At 37.6% G+C, this 21,570-nt stretch overlaps 1 protein-coding gene across 1 annotated transcript in view; it reads right to left on the minus strand.

The window, feature by feature from the left end:
- Window positions 1-21,570, minus strand: part of LOC133571037 (dihydropyridine-sensitive L-type skeletal muscle calcium channel subunit alpha-1-like) — a 202,645-nt gene that overhangs the window by 79,810 nt on the left and 101,265 nt on the right. The window contains exons 26-27 of the mRNA XM_061924015.1: window positions 12,544-12,702; window positions 2,521-2,631 (exon numbers count right to left, since the gene is read on the minus strand). Coding sequence (XP_061779999.1) covers window positions 2,521-2,631; window positions 12,544-12,702 — 270 coding nt within the window. The remainder of the gene's footprint in view (window positions 1-2,520; window positions 2,632-12,543; window positions 12,703-21,570) is intronic.

The raw sequence follows: 21,570 nt of genomic DNA on the forward strand, positions 1-21,570 counted from the left end.
TTATTCTCTGCATTTGACCCATCACCCTTGATCACCCCCTGGGAGGTGAGGGGAGCAGTGGGCAGCAGCGTTGGCCGCGCCCAGGAATCATTTTTGGTGATTAACCCCCAATTCCAACTCTTGATGCTGAGTGCCAAGCAGAGAGGTAATGGGTCCCATTTTTATAGTCTTTGGTATGACTCGGCCGGGGTTTGAACTCACAACCTACCGATATCAGGGCGGACACTCTAACCACTAGGCCAATCACATAATATCTACGGCTTTTCACACACACACACACACAAGTGAATGCAAGGTTATACTTGGTCAACAGCCATACAGGTCACACTGAGGGTGGCTGTATAAACAACTTTACCACCGTTACAAATATGCGCCACACTGTGAACCCACACCAAACAAGAATGACAAACACATTTCGGGAGAACATCCGCACCGTAACACAACATAAACACGACAGAACAAATACCCAGAAACCCTAACTCTTCCGAGACGCTACAATATACACATCCCGCTACCCCCTACACCCCCCCCACCTCAACCCCACCAACCCCAACCCCGCCCACCTCAACCTCCTCATGCTCTCTCAGGGAGAGTATTTCCCAAATTCCAAGCTGCTGTTTTGAGGCATGTTAAAAAAAATAATGCACTTTGTGACTTCAATAATAAATATGACAGTGCCATGTTGGCATTTTTTTTTTCCATAACTTGAGTTGATTTATTTTGGAAGACCTTGTTACATTGTTTAATGCATCCAGCGGGGCATCACAACACAATTAGGCATAATAATGTGTTAATTCCACGACTGTATATATCGGTATCGGTTGATATCGGAATCGGTAATTAAGAGTTGAACAATATCGGGATATCGGCAAAAAAGCCATTATCGGACATCTCTAATGATAATGTAACATTTATATTTTGATAATATTGAATTTTAAAATATATGCAATTGCGTGCAGTACATGATTTTTAATGTCAAAAAGGGAAATAACAAATATATTTAGTTAGAAAAGATTAAGCATTTTATTAACACATACTATTTCCAGGCTTCCACGGGCCACATAAGATAATGTGGCGGGCCAGATTTAGCCGCCGGGCCTTGAGTTTGACACCTGTGGTCTACAGCATATATATACCCTAAAGAGAAACAGTGTCCTCTGCAGTGGACATTTGTTTTTGGTCTATTTTTTTTTGTTATATGTTCTGATACGAATCTCATGAAAAAATGGTGCTGTTATGCTTCATATAAATTCCATTACAGAGGACCCAGGTAGCACAGAATCTATTATTAGGGCCCGCATGGCCCATTGTATAAGGACTCCCAAAGGGAGTCCTTATGCAATGGGACATAAGGACCAATTGAATTTGTAAGGTTTTATTATTATTATTATACCGGCCGCCTCTTTGAGCACTAATTTGACCCATGCTTCAAAACTCACCATATTTGACCCACACATCAGGACCTGCGAAAATTGTTTTTTAATAAAAAAAACGAACCCCAAAACTCAAAATTGCGATTACATTTCATAATAGTACATTCTCGGGCTAAAATCAACAGGAAGTTGGCAATTCCCCCTTCAAAACAAAAAAGTACTAAAAACAGACACTTTTGCCTCTTTGAGCTGTAATTTGACCCCCTTAACATGCTTCAAAACTCACCAAACTGAACGCACACATCAGGACTGGCAAAAAGTGTGATCTAATGAAAAAAAACCTAACCCCAAATCTTAAAATTGTGCTCTAGCGCAATTTTTTAATAAAACGCACAAAAAACTGCTCCTCGGATGAAAAAACGGACAAAACTGCCTGTAACTCTCCCTGGGAAGGTCGGAGAGACATGAAACAAAAACCTCTATGTAGGTCTCACTTAGACCTACATTTCATAAATTGACAACCCCCAGCAAAAATTTTGCTATTCCCCCTTCAAAACAAATTTTTTGTAAAAACCGGTCACCTTCCTTCAAAAACTATCTCCTCTGAGCGCGTTTGTCGTTTCGGCTTCAAACTAACACAGGAGAGAGATTAAACCCTTGTGTATAAAATAACAGAACAGAGTTTTAATACCTGCTCCGGTTTTGATTTTATGACCCTTCAAAGACCCACTGCGCTGATGCTGCTGCGCTGCTGTTTTTTTTTAAGATGGATGCTTAAAAGCAGGAAGCACCAACGTGCCCACACAATGCAGACAAGGTAGGTACACTAGACAAAAGTCTTGGGACACTTCAGACTAAAAGTAGACAAAAGTATTGGGACACTTAGGACTAGCACCTGCCAAATACGCGGGCCCGACCAATGCTGCTTGCAGCTTTAATTTGCTTTGCCATGTATAGTCTAGTCTGAAGCGGAAGGCTGTGTTTTCTTTACATGCTGTATTTCTATCGGCATAGCATAATATGACCTGCATTGAAACAGACATTAGAATGCTATCACAGTAAGTAAACAGATTTCAACACACGTTAAATGAGGTTAGAGGAATAATAACACAGTTTGTAGGCTGACTATATACTGATGTTCACCAACCTTAGCTTTGAAGGCCATGAGTTTCAGGATCATCTCCACGGTGAAGAGCACGGTAAAAATCACATTCAGCATGTCAGACAGGTGTGTGACGTGGTCCGACTGGTTACAATGCTGCGGGTTGAAATATGCAAATGTCGTGATCATGATCATAACAATCCATATTTTATGTTATTAATGTGTGGAACTAGTATCAAAACATGGGAGCGTAGATCCTCCTCTGAATGCAAGTGCTCCAACAGCAGGAATATAAATGATGTATTCCTACAAAATATGGCAAGACACCTCTTCTCATACCAATTACACACTTCCGACTCCACCAAATAATAACGCCACGCTTCACCTACGGTCTTACTACCATAACACAATGAAAAATCGTCTTCAATTACGATCATGCTTTGTCAAAGATGTTTGGTAATGTAATCTGTGATATCTCTACCTAAATATTTGTTTTCTGGCACATTAAAATTAAGGGTATATTATTTTATAAACTTTTCTGATTGATAGTCCACATTTTCAGTATTTTTAGATGGTTAAATGTTAAACTTTATTTATAAATAGAGAAGGTTAAAAAATGTCCATGCAGAGATATGAATACCATTAACTTGTACAACGTAACGTACAGAGTACAGAATATCAGTGACATTTATTCAGGTCGAAATATCCCAGACTACATTACAAAATATCTTTGACAATCAAATCCTGAGCATAACAATTCACATTTTATGTATATTAATGTGTGAAACTAGTATCAAAACATGGGAGTGTAGATCCTCCTCTGAATGCAAGTGCTCCTACAGCAGGAATATAAATGATGTATTTCTAAAAAATATGGCAAGACACCTCTTCTCATACCAATTACACACTTCCGACTCCACCAAATAATAGCACGATGCTTCACCTACGGTCTTACAACCATAACACAAAGAAAAATCGTCTTAAAATACGATCATGCTTTGTCAAAGATGTTTGGTAATGTAATCTGTGATATCTACCTAAATATTTGTTTTCTGGCACATTAAAATTAAGGGTATATTATTTTATAAACTTTTCTGACTGATAGTCCACATTTTCAGTATTTTCAGATAGCTAAATGTTAAACTTTATTTATAAATAGAGAAGGTTAAAACATGTTCATGCAGAGATATGAATACCATTAACTTGTACAACACGTAACGTACAGAGTACAGAATATCAGTAACATTTATTCAGGTCAAAATATCCCAGACTACATTACAAAACATCTTTGACAATCAAGTCATGATCATAACAATTCACATTTTATGTATATTAATGTGTGAAACTAGTATCAAAACATGGGAGCGTAGATCCTCCTCTGAATGCAAGTGCTCCTACAGCAGGAATATAAATGATGTATTTCTAAAAAATATGGCAAGACACCTCTTCTCATACCAATTACACACTTCCGACTCCACCAAATAATAACGCGACGCTTCACCTACGGTCTTACTACCATAACACAATGAAAAATCGTCTTAAATTACGATCATGCTTTGCCAAATATATTTTGTAATGTATTCTGTGATATCTCTACCTAAATATTTGTTTTCTGGCACATTAAAATTAAGGGTATATTATTTTATAAACTTTTCTGACTGATAGTCCACATTTTCAGTATTTTTAGATGGCTTAATGTTAAACTTTATTTATAAATAGAGAAGGTTAAAACATGTTCATGCAGAGATATTAATACCATTAACTTGTACAACACGTAACGTACAGAGTACAGAATATCAGTAACATTTATTCAGGTCAAAATATCTCGGACTACATTACAAAACATCTTTGACAATCAAATCCTGAGCATAACAATGCATATTTTATGTATATTAATGTGTGAAACTAATATCAAAACATGGAGGCGTAGATCCTCCTCTGAATGCAAGTGCTCCTACAGCAGGAATATAAATGATGTATTCCTACAAAATATGGCAAGACACCTCTTCTCATACCAATTACACACTTCCGACTCCACCAAATAATAGCGGGACGCTTCACCTACGGTCTTACGACCATAACACAATGAAAAATTGTCTTAAATTACGATCATGCTTTGCCAAATATATTTTGTAATGTATTCTGTGATATCTCTACCTAAATATTTGTTTTCTGGCACATTAAAATTAAGGGTATATTATTTTATAAACTTTTCTGACTGATAGTCCACATTTTCAGTATTTTTAGATAGCTAAATGTTAAACTTTATTTATAAATAGAGAAGGTTAAAACATGTTCATGCAGAGATATGAATACCATTAACTTGTACAACACGTAACGTACAGAATACAGAATATCAGTAACATTTATTCAGGTCGAAATATCCCAGACTACATTACAAAACATCTTTGACAATCAAATCCTGAGCATAACAATTCACATTTTATGTATATTAATGTGTGAAACTAGTATCAAAACATGGGAGCGTAGATCCTCCTCTGAATGCAAGTGCTCCTACAGCAGGAATATAAATGATGTATTCCTACAAAATATGGCAAGACACCTCTTCTCATACCAATTACACACTTCCAACTCCACCAAATGATAGCGCGACGCTTCACCTACGGTCTTACTACCATAACACAATGAAAAATCGTCTTAAATTACGATCATGCTTTGTCAAAGATGTTTGGTAATGTAATCTGTGATATCTCTACCTAAATATTTGTTTTCTGGCACATTAAAATTAAGGGTATATTATTTTATAAACTTTTCTGACTGATAGTCCACATTTTCAGTATTTTTAGATAGCTAAATGTTCAACTTTATTTATAAATAGAGAAGGTTAAAACATGTTCATGCAGAGATATTAATACCATTAACTTGTACAACACGTAACGTACAGAGTACAGAATATCAGTAACATTTATTCAGGTCGAAATATCCCAGACTACATTACAAAACATCTTTGACAATCAAATCCTGAGCATAACAATTCACATTTTATGTATATTGATGTGTGAAACTAGTATCAAAACATGGGAGCGTAGATCCTCCTCTGAATGCAAGTGCTCCTACAGCAGGAATATAAATGATGTATTCCTACAAAATATGGCAAGACACCTCTTCTCATACCAATTACACACTTCCGACTCCACCAAATAATAGCACGACGCTTCCCCTACGGTCTTACTACCATAACACAATGAAAAATCGTCTTAAATTACGATCATGCTTTGTCAAAGATGTTTGGTAATGTAATCTGTGATATCTCTACCTAAATATTTGTTTTCTGGCACATTAAAATTAAGGGTATATTATTTTATAAACTTTTCTGACTGATAGTCCACATTTTCAGTATTTTTAGATAGCTAAATGTTCAACTTTATTTATGAATAGAGAAGGTTAAAACATGTTCATGCAGAGATATGAATACCATTAACTTGTACAACACGTAACGTACAGAGTACAGAATATCAGTAACATTTATTCAGGTCGAAATATCTCGGACTACATTACAAAACATCTTTGACAATCAAATCCTGAGCATAACAATCCACATTTTATGTATATTATTGTGTGAAACTAATATAAAAACATGGAGGCGTAGATCCTCCTCTGAATGCAAGTGCTCCTACAGCAGGAATATAAATGATGTATTCCTACAAAATATGGTAAAACACCTCTTCTCATACCAATTACACACTTCCGACTCCACCAAATAATAGCATGACGCTTCACCTACGGTCTTACTACCATAACACAATAAAAAATCGTCTTCAATTACGATCATGCTTTGTCAAAGATGTTTGGTAATGTAATCTGTGATATATATCTAAATATTTGTTTTCTGGCACATTAAAATTAAGGGTATATTATTTTATAAACTTTTCTGATTGATAGTCCACATTTTCAGTATTTTTAGATGGCTAAATGTTAAACTTTATTTATAAATAGAGAAGGTTAAAAAATGTTCATGCAGAGATATCAATACCATTAACTTGTACAACACGTAAAGTACAGAGTACAGAATATCAGTAACATTTATTCAGGTCAAAATATCTCGGACTACATTACAAAACATCTTTGACAATCAAATCATGATCATAACAATCCACATTTTATGTTATTAATGTGTGGAACTAGTATCAAAACATGGAAGCGTAGATCCTCCTCTGAATGCAAGTGCTCCTACAGCAGGAATATAAATGATGTATTCCTACAAAATATGGCAAGACACCTCTTCTCATACCAATTACACACTTCCGACTCCACCAAATAATAGCGCGACGCTTCACCTACGGTCTTACTACCATAACACAATGAAAAATCGTCTTAAATTACGATCATGCTTTGCCAAATATATTTTGTAATGTATTCTGTGATATCTCTACCTAAATATTTGTTTTTTGGCACATTAAAATTAAGGGTATATTATTTTATAAACTTTTCTGACTGATAGTCCACATTTTCAGTATTTTTAGATAGCTAAATGTTAAACTTTATTTATAAATAGAGAAGGTTAAAACATGTTCATGCAGAGAAATGAATACCATTAACTTGTACAACACGTAACGTACAGAGTACAGAATATCAGTAACATTTATTCAGGTCAAAATATCTCGGACTACATTACAAAACATCTTTGACAATCAAATCCTGAGCATAACAATCCACATTTTATGTATATTAATGTGTGAAACTAATATAAAAACATGGAGGCGTAGATCCTCCTCTGAATGCAAGTGCTCCTACAGCAGGAATATAAATGATGTATTCCTACAAAATATGGCAAGACACCTCTTCTCATACCAATTACACACTTCCGACTCCACCAAATAATAGCGCGACGCTTAACCTACGGTCTTACTACCATAACACAATTAAAAATCGTCTTAAATTACGATCATGCTTTGTCAAAGATGTTTGGTAATGTAATCTGTGATATCTACCTAAATATTTGTTTTCTGGCACATTAAAATTAAGGGTATATTATTTTATAAACTTTTCTGACTGATAGTCCACATTTTCATTATTTTTAGATGGCTAAATGTTAAACTCTATTTATAAATAGAGAAGGTTAAAACATGTTCATGCAGAGATATGAATACCATTAACTTGTACCACACATAACGTACAGAATATCAGTAACATTTATTCAGGTCGAAATATCCCAGACTACATTACAAAACATCTTTGACAATCAAATCCTGAGCATAACAATCCACATTTTATGTATATTAATGTGTGAAACTAGTACCAAAACATGGGAGCGTAGTTCCTCCTCTGAATACAAGTGCTCCTACAGCAGGAATATAAATGATGTATTCCTACAAAATATGGCAAGACACCTCTTCTCATACCAATTACACACTTCCGACTCCACCAAATAATAGCGCGACGCTTCACCTACGGTCTTACTACGATAACACAATGAAAAATCGTCTTAAATTACGATCATGCTTTGTCAAAGATGTTTGGTAATGTAATCTGTGATATCTCTACCTAAATATTTGTTTTCTGGCACATTAAAATTAAGGGTATATTATTTTATAAACTTTTCTGACTGATAGTCCACATTTTCAGTATTTTTGGATGGCTAAATGTTAAACTTTATTTATAAATAGAGAAGGTTAAAACATGTTCATGCAGAGAAATGAATACCATTAACTTGTACCACACATAACGTACAGAATATCAGAAGCATTTATTCAGGTCCAAATATCCCAGATTATATTACAAAACATCTTTGACAATCAAGTCATGATCATAACAATCCACATTTTATGTTAATAATGTGTGAAACTGGTATAAAAACATGGAAGTGTAGCTCCTCCTCCAAATGCAAGTGCTCCTACAGTACGAATACAAATTATGTATTCCTACAAAATATGGCAAGACACCTCTTATCATACGAATCAAACACTTCCGACTTCACCAAATGATAGCGCGACGCTTCACGTCCGGTCTTACTACCATAACACAATGAACAATCGTCTTACATTACGATCAAGCTTTGTCAAAGATGTTTTGTAATGCAATCTCTGATATCTCTACCTAAATATATGTTTTCTGGCACATTAAAATTAAGGGTATATCATTTCATAAACTTTTCTCATTGATAGTCCACATTTACAGTATGTTTAGATGGCTGGAAGTTACATTTTATTTATAAATAGAGAAGGTTAAAACATTTTCATGCAGGGATATGAACTTGTACAACACGTAACGTACATAATATCAGAAGCATTTATTCAGGTCCAAATATCGCAGATTATATTACAAAACATCATTATGTTATTAATGTGTGAAACTGGTATCAAAACAGGGAAGTGTAGCTCCTCCTCCAAATGCAAGTGCTCCTACAGCAGGAATACAAATGATATGTTCCTACTAAATATGGCAAGACACCAACGTACTGCAGGTAATTTTTTCTAAATCTAATTAAAAGCGTGTTATGTTGAGCTGTTTAAAAAGGCATAATGTTTAAAACACATTTCATTAAAGCAAACTATAATCTTAAAATGTGTACGCATGTACAACACTTAGACCCTTCAGTATATCAGTATGTGGAATTGAATTATGGAATGGATTAACCAAAACAATCAAACAATGTACTAATATAATCCACTTCAAGAAACCCTTCAAACTTAAAGTGTTTACAAAGTACAAAGAAGAAGAACCATGATGAACAGAGATGTCCGATAATATCGGATAAATGCTTTAATATGTAATATCGGAAATTATCGGCATTGTTTTTTTTATTATCGGTATCGTTTTTTTTGTGTTTTTTTTTAATTAAATCAACATAAAAAACAAAAGATACACTTACAATTAGTGCACCAACCCCAAAAACCTCCCTACCCCATTTAAATGCATTCACACAAAAAGGTTGTTTTTTTCTGTTATTAATATTCTGGTTCCTACATTATATATCAATATATATCAATACAGTCTGCAAGGGATACAGTCCGTAAGCACACATGATTGTGCGTGCTGCTGGTCCACTAATAGTACTAACCTTTAACAGATAATTTTACTCATTTTCATTAATTACTAGTTTCTATGTAACTGTTTTTATATTGTTTTACTTTCTTTTTTATTCAAGAAAATGTTTTTAATTTATTGATCTTGTTTTTTTTTTTATTGTTTTTTTTTAAAGTACCTTATCTTCACCATACCTGGTTGTCCAAATTACGCATAATAATGTGTTAATTCCACGACTGTATATATCGGTATCGGTTGATATCGGTATCGGTAATTAAAGAGTTGGACAATATCGGAATATCGGATATCGGCAAAAAGCAATTATCGGACATCCCTAATGATGAACATTCTGAATTTATTTAATCCATCCATTCATTTTCTACATAATGGTATTAATCTCACCATATGAAATACAATTTACTTCACAAATTATTATCTAATTATCTATTTATTTGTAATGTTATTACCTATGGAGTATAATGTGAATAAATTGAGAACTGGAAGTGAACAAAAGTATTTTGCCACTGTAACATAAAGGAAAAGGGGTAGGATTAAATAAACGCTGCTTCTTTCTACTCCTTTTTCGAACATGTTGAGTAGAGAAACTGGAAATTGTGATGTATCATGTTGTGTGCATGCATGTTCCAAATAAACACAAACTCAAACTAATTCTCCAATCGTGTTAATGAAGACTTGAAAATAATCTGCCCAGGGTACACTTACAATGACAAAAAATTATATTTATCCGAGATTAATCATGATTAATTTTGAGTTAACAATGTATAAACAAACTGGGATTAATCTAAATTAAATACTTTAATTGTTTGACATGCCTAATATATATATATATATATATATATATATATATATATATATATATATATATATATATATATATATATATATATATATATATATATATATATATATATATATATATATATATATATATATATATGTATGTGTGGGAAAAAAAATCACAAGACTATTTCATCTCTACAGGCCTGTTTCATGAGGGGGGGTCCCTCAATCATCAGGAGATTTTACCTATGAACCCACGCCAGGAAACCAACCAAAAAAGAACAGAAAATCATCTGGTACAACCCCCCATACAGCAAAAACGTCTCAACTAACATTGGACACAAATTCCTCAATCTGATTGACAAACACTTTCCCAAAGACAACACCCTAAGAAAAGTATTCAACAAGAACAACATTAAATTGAGCTACAGCTGTATGAACAATATACGACAAATCCTCTCAAACCACAACAAAACAATTGCAAATGAGCCGTCGGCCCCCGGACAGAGCGACTCCAAAACCAACAAAGGTTGCAACTGTCGAAAGAAATCTGATTGCCCTCTCAACGGGGGGTGCTTACAAACATCAGTTGTCTACCAATCTAAGGTAACACGCAAGGACATTAACACATCCGACACATATGTAGGATTAACTGAAGGAGAGTTAAAAACCAGATGGAACAACCACAAGGCTTCTTTCAGGAACCAAAACCTGCGGAATACCACATAACTCAGCATCACATTTGGGACCTCAAAGACAATAATGTTGAATATTCAATAACATGGCAAATTCTTGCATCCAGCACACCTTACAATAGTGGTAATAAAAGATGCAACCTATGCTTGAAAGAAAAACTGTTTATTATTTACCGTCCAGACCGGTCATCCCTCAACAAGCGCAGCGAAATTGTAACAGCATGCCGCCACAGACGGAGACACCTCCTAGGTAACACATGAGCCAATCACCACGCCCCTACACCAGCCTGTACCCACCCACTCTGTGCCCTATATAAACCATGGTATGCGAATGCTCCCATTAAAATCTCCTGACGATTGAGGGTACCCCCCCTCATGAAACAGGCCTGTAGAGATGAAATAGTCTTGTGATTTTTTTCCCACACATACATATATTGCGCTCTACTGCGGTATCGAGCACTATTTTTTGGATAACCTTATTAAGACATATATATATATATATATATATATATATATATATATATATATATTTATATCAAGCATACTTGCCAACCTTGAGACCTCCGATTTCGGGAGGTGGGGGGTGGGAAGGGGGCGTGGTCAGGGGTGGGGTGGGGGGCGTGGTTAAGAGGGGAGGAGTATATTTACAGCTAGAATTCACCAAGTCAAGTATTTCAAATATATATATATATATATATATATATACATATATATATACATATATATATACATATATAAATATATAACTATATATATATACATATATATATATATATATATATATATATATATATATATATATATATATATATATATGTAAGAAATACTCAAGTATTTCATATATATATATATATATATGTAAGAAATACTCAAGTATTTCATATATATATATATATATATATATATATATATATATATATATATATATATATATATATATATGAAATACTTGACTTTCAGTGAATTCTAGCCATATATATATATATATATATATATATATATATATATATATAGTATAGCAGTTGTGCACTGCACTTTCTAAAAGCCCTAGATGTTATTGTCACATATGCATGTACAGTAGATGGCAGTATTGTCCTGTTTAAGAGTGTCACAACATTGCTGTTTACGGCAGACGAAATGCTCTACGGTTGACGAAAACGTGACTGCTGTTGTTGTGTGTTGTTACCGCGCTGGGAGGACGTTAATGAAACTGCCTAACAATAAACCCACATAAGAAACCAAGAACTCGCCCTCCATCATTCTACAGTTATGACGTGATTGGGCAGGCATGCTGTTTATATTGTGGGAAAGCGGACGTGAGAACAGGCTGTCGACACGTCACTCAGGTCCGCATGGAGCTGGAGGGGGCGTGGCCTCCAGCTCTGCCTGAATTTCGGGAGAAAATTTGTCCCGGGAGGTTTTTTGGGAGAAGCGCTGAATTTCGGGAGACTCCCGGAAAATCCGGGAGGGTTGGCAAGTATGATATCAAGCGTATAACTAATGGGACTTGGAAACAGTCTAAAAGAATAAGAGCAATGCACCATAGACAGGCTGTTTAGTTTACACATGTGTGATGTGTTCATACCTGCATTCCAAGACACATGGTGTTGAGCATAATGAGAAGGAACATGAGGTACTCAAAGTAGCAGGAGGTCACGATGTACCACACTTGGTACTGGTAGGGGTTCTTGGGAATATAGCAACGTAGTGGTCGAGCCTTCAGCGCATACTGCACACATTGGCGCTGGAAGGTTGAAGGAAGATATACAGAAAGTACTGTAAATATATGGATAATTCAAGCATGTTGGGTACATAACATGATGTGGTTTCATGTGAACATGCAGCATGCACTGCAAAAACTGAAATCTAAGTAAGATGAAATATGTCAAATAAGGGTGATATTTGCTTATTTTCTGTCTGATAAGAGAATTCTTCTCACTAAGCAGATTTTATGTTAGAGTGTTTTACTTGTTTTAAGTGTTTTGGTCCTAAAAGATTTGATGACCTATATTGAGTAAAACATGCTTGAAACTAGAATATCAAGAGTTGCAAAGCTGTGTCATCAACACCCACAAGTATAAAACTGCTCTTTCAAAGTAATAATTTCTTATTTCAAGCATGAACAAAAAAATCGTGACTTTGACACGATTGTGTCTCATAATTAAAACAGATGACAGCCAAATGGACTTTGCGGTTTTATTTTCAATGAAACAAGAGAAAATACGTACTCATATACCGTATTTTTCGGTCTATAAGTCGCAGGTTTTTTTTCATAGTTTGGCCGGGGGTGCAGCTTATACTCTGTGAAATTATTAACACATTAGCGTAAAATATCAAATAATATTATTTAGCTCATTCACGTAAGAGACTAGACGTATAAGATTTCATGGGATTTAGCGATTAGGAGTGACAGATTGTTTGGTAAACGTATAGCATGTTCTATATGTTATAGTTATTTGAATGACTCTTACCATAATATGTTACGTTAACATACCAGTTGGTTATTTATGCCTCATATAACGTACACTTATTCAGCCTGTTGTTCACTATTCTTTATTTCTTTTAAATTATCTTTCAAATGTCTATTCTTGGTGTTAGGTTTTATCAAACAAATGTCCCCAAAAAATGCGACTTATACTCCAGTGCGACTTATATATGTTTTTTTCCTTCTTTATTATGCATTTTCGGCCGGTGCGGCTTATACTCCGGAGCGACTTATACTCCGGAGCGACTTATACTCCGAAAAATAAACCAACTGAGAAGGTGCCAGTAAACGGACAGTTAATATTTAAACATTTAACATTTGACATTTCAAACTATTTTGAACAGAAAAAGTTCATGCACATTCAGGTAAATTATTGAAAATTACAATAAAAAAAAAAATTGACTGGGGGCCGGCTGTATATATATATATATATATATATATATATATATATATATATATATATATATATATATGTATGTGTGGGAAAAAAATCACAAGACTACCTCATCTCTACAGGCCTGTTTCATGAGGGGTTCCCTCAATCATCAGGAGATGATTCCTGATGATTGAGCCAACAAGCAAACCGTCAACTTCCTTGACGTCACTTTCAACCTGAGAAATAACAGCTACCAACCATTCACGAAACCCAACACAACACTCCAATACGTGCACCATGACAGCAACCACCCACCCACCACCACGAAAAGAATACCTACCGGAATTAATAAAAGGCTATCGATGCTGTCATCTAGCAAAGCCGAATTTGACCAAGCAACCCCCCCTACCAAAAAGCCCTTGATGAAAGCGGATACAATTTCACCCTCACCTATGAACCCACGCCAGGAAACCAGCCAAAAAAGAACAGAAAACGAAACGACATCATCTGGTACAACCCCCCATACAGCAAAAACGTCTCAACTAACATTGGACACAAATTCCTCAATCTGATTGACAAACACTTTCCCAAAGACAACACCCTAAGAAAAGTATTCAACAAGAACAACATTAAATTGAGCTACAGCTGTATGAACATTATACGACAAATCATCTCAAACCACAACAAAACAATTGCAAATGAGCCGTCGGCCCCCGGACAGAGCGACTCCAAAACCAACAAAGGCTGTAACTGTCGAAAGAAACCTGGTTACCCTCTCAACGGGGGGTGCTTACAAACATCAGTTGTCTACCAATCTAAGGTAATACGCAAGGACAATAACACATCCGACACATATGTAGGATTAACCGAGGGAGAATTCAAAACCAGATGGAACAATCACAAGGCTTCTTTCAGGAACCAAAACCTGCAGAATACCACAGAACTCAGCAAACACATTTGGGACCACAAAGACAATAATGTTGAATATTCAATAACATGGCAAATTCTTGCATCCAGCACACCTTACAATAGTGGTAATAAAAGATGCAACCTATGCTTGAAAGAGAAACTGTTTATTATTTACCGTCCAGACCTGTCATCCCTCAACAAGCGCAGTGAAATTGTAACAGCATGCCGCCACAGACGGAAACACCTCCTAGGTAACACATGAGCCAATCACCACGCCCCTACGCCAGCCTGTACCCACCCACTCTGTGCCCTATATAAAGTGCCCTATATAAACCATGGTATGTGAATGCTCCCATTAAAATCTCCTGATGATTGAGGGAACCCCCCCTCATGAAACAGGCCTGTAGAGATGAAATAGTCTTGTGATTTTTTCCCACACATACATATATTGCGCTCTACTACGGTATCGAGCACTATTTTTTGGATAACCTTATTAAGACATATATATATATATATATATATATATATATATATATATATATATATATATATATATATATATATATATATATATATATATATATGTTCCTCGCGCACTAATTGACCGAAAGAGCACGCACTTGGCGCGATGATGTCATGTTATCCATGGAAAAATGCATTTTTAGACCATATGATTTGCCTGAGCGGCTAGTAGACCCCGAGAGTAACAAGTCATTGCCTTGTTGTCTTTCCATTAAGAACAATAAATTATTTTTTAGTGTAAGTTTGCTGGTTTCAAGAAATTTAATGCCGAGGGCATATCATTATGTCAAGATAATGGCACTAGCATTTACTTCATTTAAGAATATTTTTCAACATATTGAGAAAAAAGGTCTCATTTTTTTTTTTTTCTACCAAGAAAAGTGCACTTGTTATTAGTGAGAATATACTTATTTTAAGGTATTTTAGGGTTCATTGAAGTTAGCTAATTTTACTTGTTTTGGAAAGTCTTGACAAGCCAAATTGTCTTGTTCTATTGGCAGATAATTTTCCTTAGTTCAAGTAAAATACCCCTCATTTTTGTATTTTTTTGTTTTTGTTTTTTAACACTGACTTTTTGCAGTGTATGTGAGTTTTATCGTTGTCATTAGATGAACTGTTTATGCGTGTTTGTGTGTCTGTAACCTGAATCTGTTTGTATCCTGTGACACTGTTCTGGTGTGAACAGCATGTTATGGTCAACCTGACCAGTTTTTTAAGCTTTGGAGGTTGTATCCGAGCTGAAAAAGAGGTGGAACGCCTCCTGTGCGAAAGGCAACAGCAGGGAATAGTTGGGACATGGTATGTGAAACACAATACCCAAGACCCGTCGTACCCTGTTGTGTAGAAACCACATTTATAAGTGTCATATGTCATACCGGACACACGGTAAAGCTGTGTGAAAGAGCACACATTGGCCATACACTCTGTGTAAAAGGCATAGAACAGGGATTCTCAAACTGCGGTACATGTACCACTAGTGTATATCAGTATATAATATATACTGTATGTAAATATTACATATGTTATATTTTATATTGCTACTATGGTACATTTTCAGGTGTACAGGAGAGGAAGCTACGCCGGGTAGTCGAACCTCGGATTCAGGAGGAACAGTGTGATTTTCGTCCTGGTCGTGGAACGGTAGACCAGCTCTATACTCTCGGCAGGGTCCTTGAGGGTGCATGGGAGTTTGCCTAACCAGTCTACATGTGCTTTGTGGACTTGGAGAAGGCATTCGACCGTGTCCCCCGGGAAATCCTGTGGGGAGTGCTCAGAGAGTACGGGGTATCGGACTGTCTGACTGTGGCGGTCCACTCCCTGTATGATCAGCGTCAGAGCCTGGTCCGCGTTGCCGGCAGTAAGTCGGATCCGTTTCCAGTGAGGGTTGGACTCCGCCAAGGCTGCCCTTTGTCACCGATTCTGTTCATAACTTTTATGGACAGAATTTCTAGGCGCAGTCAAGGCGTTGAGGGGATCTGGTTTGGTGGCTGCAGGATTAGGTCTCTGCTTTTTGCAGATGATGTGGTCCTGATGGCTTCATCTGGCCAGAATCTTCAGCTCTCACTGGATCGGTTCGCAGCCGAGTGTGAAGCGACTGGGATGGGAATCAGCACCTCCAAGTTCGAGTCTATGGTTCTCGCCCGGGAAAGGGTGGAGTGCCATCTCCAAGTTGGGGAGGAGATCTTGCCCCAAGTGGAGGAGTTCAAGTACCTAAGAGTCTTGCTCACGAGTGGGGGAAGAGTGGATCGTGAGATCAACAGGCGGATCGGTGCGGCGTCTTCAGTAATACGGACGCTGTATCGATCCGTTGTGGTGAAGAAGGAGCTGAGCCGGAAGGCAAAGCTCTCAATTTACCGGTCGATCTACGTTCCCATCCTCACCTATGGTCATGAGCTTTGGGTTATGACCGAAAGGACAAGATCACGGGTACAAGCGGCCGAAATGAGTTTCCTCCGCCGGGTGGCGGGTCTCTCCCTTAGAGATAGGGTGAGAAGCTCTGTCATCCGGGAGGAACTCAGAGTAAAGCCACTGCTCCTCCACATGGAGAGGAGCCAGATGAGGTGGCTCGGGCATCTGCTCAGGATGCCACCCGAATGCCTCCCTAGGGAGGTGTTTGGGGCACGTCCGACCGGCAGGAGGCCATGGGGAAGACCCAGGACAAGTTGGGAAGACTATGTCTCCCGGCTGGCCTGGGAACGCCTCGGGATCCCCCGGGAGGAGCTGGACGAAGTGGCCGGGGAGAGGGAAGTCTGGGCTTCTCTGCTGAGGCTGCTGCCCCCACGACCCGACCTCGGATAAGCGGAGAAAAATGGATGGATGGATCCCTGCAGGACGAGGAATAGTTAAACATGCTTCACTACCCCTGTCGGAGGATACAATAGGTAACCGCTAACAGCAAGCCAAAACTCTTGAATGTAAACAAATGGGTGGATCTACACTGACATCGACTGTAACGATACCAAGTACAAGAGCCGTATAGTGTAGGCTCTTGTACTGTAGGCCTTAATTTGCCTGACCTGGGTAAATTAAGGCCCGTAAATTAAGCTTTTCAATCTGGCCAGCCGGACATTCCCAAATAAATGTTTTAGTTTTTTAAGATGGAAAGTGTCACTGCCATTATGATGTGCAGTGATGTTTTCTAATGACCGTAAGTCTTGAACTATACAAAGTGTTTCAATGGTTGAAATCTGCGCTTTTGCATGATATACTAGTTACTAAGGTCATCGAATTAGTTACTATGGTAATCGAATTAGTTACTATGGTAATCTAATTAGTTGCTCTGGTACTCTAAGTCACAGCAGCTCAGACGAGGCACCAAGCAGTGTGGGTGGAGAGCGTTTCCACAGAAATGCGGGTGTCAGGGACAGACGCGGAAGGAGATTTTTACAACAAAGTTCTAAAACTTAGTGATGTATCAAATTTTAGGTAGGTTTATTTCACTGTGTTTGTTGCATTTTTATTGCGTTTCGCTTGATTGTAAAATATGTCGATCGAGTGGGGGTGTGACGTTCATATGTTGTCAATATTCAGTGTTTTATCGTTCATAGTTAATATTGTTAATCACACATTTTTTATTTTCATGTTCATTTTGGGTGTCTCATTCAGTAAAAAAAATTAAATTACATTTCGTTTTTTCTAAAGGCGGTCTGTCATAACGTTTTTAGCGTTCATCCATCCATCCATTTTCTACCGCTTGTCCCTTTTTGGGGTTGGGTTCAATCAGAAAATATTGTGAGGTTTTGTATTAGTGTTCCTAAAATAGATATGCCGGCCCCCAGAGACATTTTCATACCTGCCAACTACTCCGGTTTTCCCGTAATTAGTACGGGTTTCATCAACCTATTCCGGGGTTACGGTTGCAGTGATAAAAAATACGGTTTTTCATTAATTAAAAAAAAATATTAAAAAAAAAGTTTTATTCACGAAATCGCGTAACAACAATGACAATCGACACTGCTTCCCGTTGTTAGAATAATTGTTTGTAAGTTATCACAAAAGAAACGTATTATGAATGCTGTCTTTCGAGGCCTAACAAGAGGAAGAAGGCTCGTAAAACTCCACTGTGATTTCAACACGGACAGATGGCAGGATCTGCTCAACTCCCAGAGGAACTCTCTTTGAAATGTTAAACGAACTCTCTTTGAAGTATTGCACAAACTCTCTTCCAACTATTTGGTAACCGAGGTCAACGCTATTTACGACCCGCTGCCCTCTTGAAGTTGCTGTGGTCAGGAGACGGGAGGGGTTATCCATTGTCCTCCAACACCTGCCCCAGCTGGATCCAGGAAGAGCCCAAGCCCGAGAAATCCTCTTCTTGGACTTCAAAGCGACCGAAAACAATGACTCTTTTACACACTTACCATTCCTGCTGTGACATATGTTGGTGCGTGAACATGGAACATCTGAATTAAAAGAGGAGACGAAAACTTTCTTCGTCAGAGCGTGCTAAGACACTGTAAGAGGTTACAGGTTGACGCATGTCTCTCCTCAATTGAGTCCAAATTGAATTCTGTCTCTGTTTGATTCCTTGCCTTTTGTCTTGTTTAATAGATGTCCTGTGTTTGAATGTGACACCCGTAACTTCCTATCGAGCCATTCCGAATGCCATGCGCGAGGCTATTTATAGCACCGCTGCCAAGCACGAGGCCATTGTTTCCAAACGAGCGAACGATCATGGAATCAGCCGGACAAAAATCGCAAACGAGTCTTAAACCGAAAAGAAAACTGCAGTCATTCCGTGAAGAATATTCAAAAGCCTATCCGGGAATAATTATCCGTTCCAAAAAGGGTGAAAACTACGCGAATTGCACCTTGTGCAGACAAGATTTTTCGATCGGACACGGAGGAATTAGCGATGTAAAAGACCACGTTGGGACAAAAAAACACAAGTCTAATGCCGTTGCTAGCGATACAAGTGGAAAACTTTCAACGTTTTTCGTCGCCCAAACAGATTCTTTGGATGTGATAAATGCCGAAGTTTTACTTACGGAGGCAATAATTAAGCAAACAAAAAGGTAATGACACCAATGTTATCTATTGGAATTGTTTAGTACTGTTATACTGTTAAAAGTGTTTATACTATTTATGCTTTCAAGTCCAAGTTGAAGAAATCTTGTTAAAGGTTGACAGCATAACTACCAAAATACAGAAGTATGTCCTTAATATTTTTGCAGTGCTATTTCTGTTGAAAAGTTAAAATGATTACATTAGAGATGTGATGTGCCACTTTTCAAGTGTCTGATGGCTTAAATTAATTTTCATTCATTTTTCATATTTTGAATTATTTTGAAAGGCTTACAAAAAAACTACATTTGAATTCTAATTCCATGCTATTGACAGGACTATTAATTTTAATGAAGTTAGCTTACCATGTTTACAGTATGATAATTGTGATAGGAATGTGAGTTTTAGGCACAGAATATTTTTTACAATTGAACAAGGCAGTAGATTATACAAGCTTGGACAGAAAGTTAATAATGACACCAATTTTTTTTTTAATGGAATTGTTTAGTACTGTTTTACCATTTGTTTACTGTAAAAAGTGTTTATACTGTTTATACTTTCAATTAACAAATTGAAGTCTTGTGAAAGGTTGACAGGATAACTGGCATTAACTGTCAAAATAATTTCAAACTATTGAAGTTAGCTTACAGAATAAACATGTCAATCAACCCATATGATTTTTGCTTTGAAAAGTCACTGTGACTGATAGAAAAGTGATGGTTTTAGCAACATTTTAACCTGTCTGAATGCTAATAATCATTTTGCGTCGGGGGGGCGAAGTGAACCCCCCACCAGGACTTTGTCCTGGACCTACCGGGGCCTGCGGCCCCTGGACCCTGGCTACTAGGTTTTTCTGATTTCAAATGTTGGCAGGTATGCATTTTTTCTCTAAATATGGCCCCCTGAGTCAAAATAATTGCCCAGGCCTGCTGTAGGCTATACTCGATACAACAATGATTATGTAGATAATTTGTATTATCACAAACCCTTTTGTCATTTTTTCTATTGTTCATAAACCCAGGAAATATGTCTCCTGGACACTAGAGAACTTTAATTTTGACCAATGTATGATCCTGTGACTACTTGATATTGGATTGATACCAAAATGTGTAGTATCACTCAAAACATATGTAAAGTATCAAACAACATAAGATTAAGTCCATCCATCCATCCATCTTCTTCCGCTTATCCGAGGTCGGGTCGCGGGGGCAGCAGCCTAAGCAGGGAAGCCCAGACTTCCCTCTCCCCAGCCACTTCGTCCAGCTCTTCCTGTGGGACCCCGAGGCGTTCCCAGGCCAGCCGGGAGACATAGTCTTCCCAACGTGTCCTGGGTCTTCCCCGCGGCCTCCTACCGGTCGGACGTGCCCTAAACACCTCCCTAGGGAGGCGTTCGGGTGGCATCCTGACCAGATGCCCGAACCACCTCATCTGGCTCCTCTCGATGTGGAGGAGCAGTGGCTTTACTTTGAGCTCCTCCCGGATGGCAGAGCTTCTCACCCTATCTCTAAGGGAGAGCCCTGCCACCCGGCGGAGGAAACTCATTTCAGCCGCTTGTACCCGTGATCTTGTCCTTTCGGTCATAACCCAAAGCTCATGACCATAGGTGAGGATGGGAACGTAGATCGACCGGTAAATTGAGAGCTTTGCCTTCCGGCTCAGCTCCTTCTTCACCACAACGGATCGATACAGCGTCCGCATTACTGAAGACGCCGCGCCGATCCGCCTGTCGATCTCACGATCCACTCTTCCCTCACTCGTGAACAAGACTCCGAGGTACTTGAACTCCTCCACTTGGGGCAAGATCTCCTCCCCAACCC

The sequence above is a fragment of the Nerophis lumbriciformis genome, linkage group LG28 (genome assembly GCF_033978685.3).
Source record: "Nerophis lumbriciformis linkage group LG28, RoL_Nlum_v2.1, whole genome shotgun sequence".
NCBI classification, from domain to species: Eukaryota; Metazoa; Chordata; class Actinopteri; order Syngnathiformes; family Syngnathidae; genus Nerophis; species Nerophis lumbriciformis.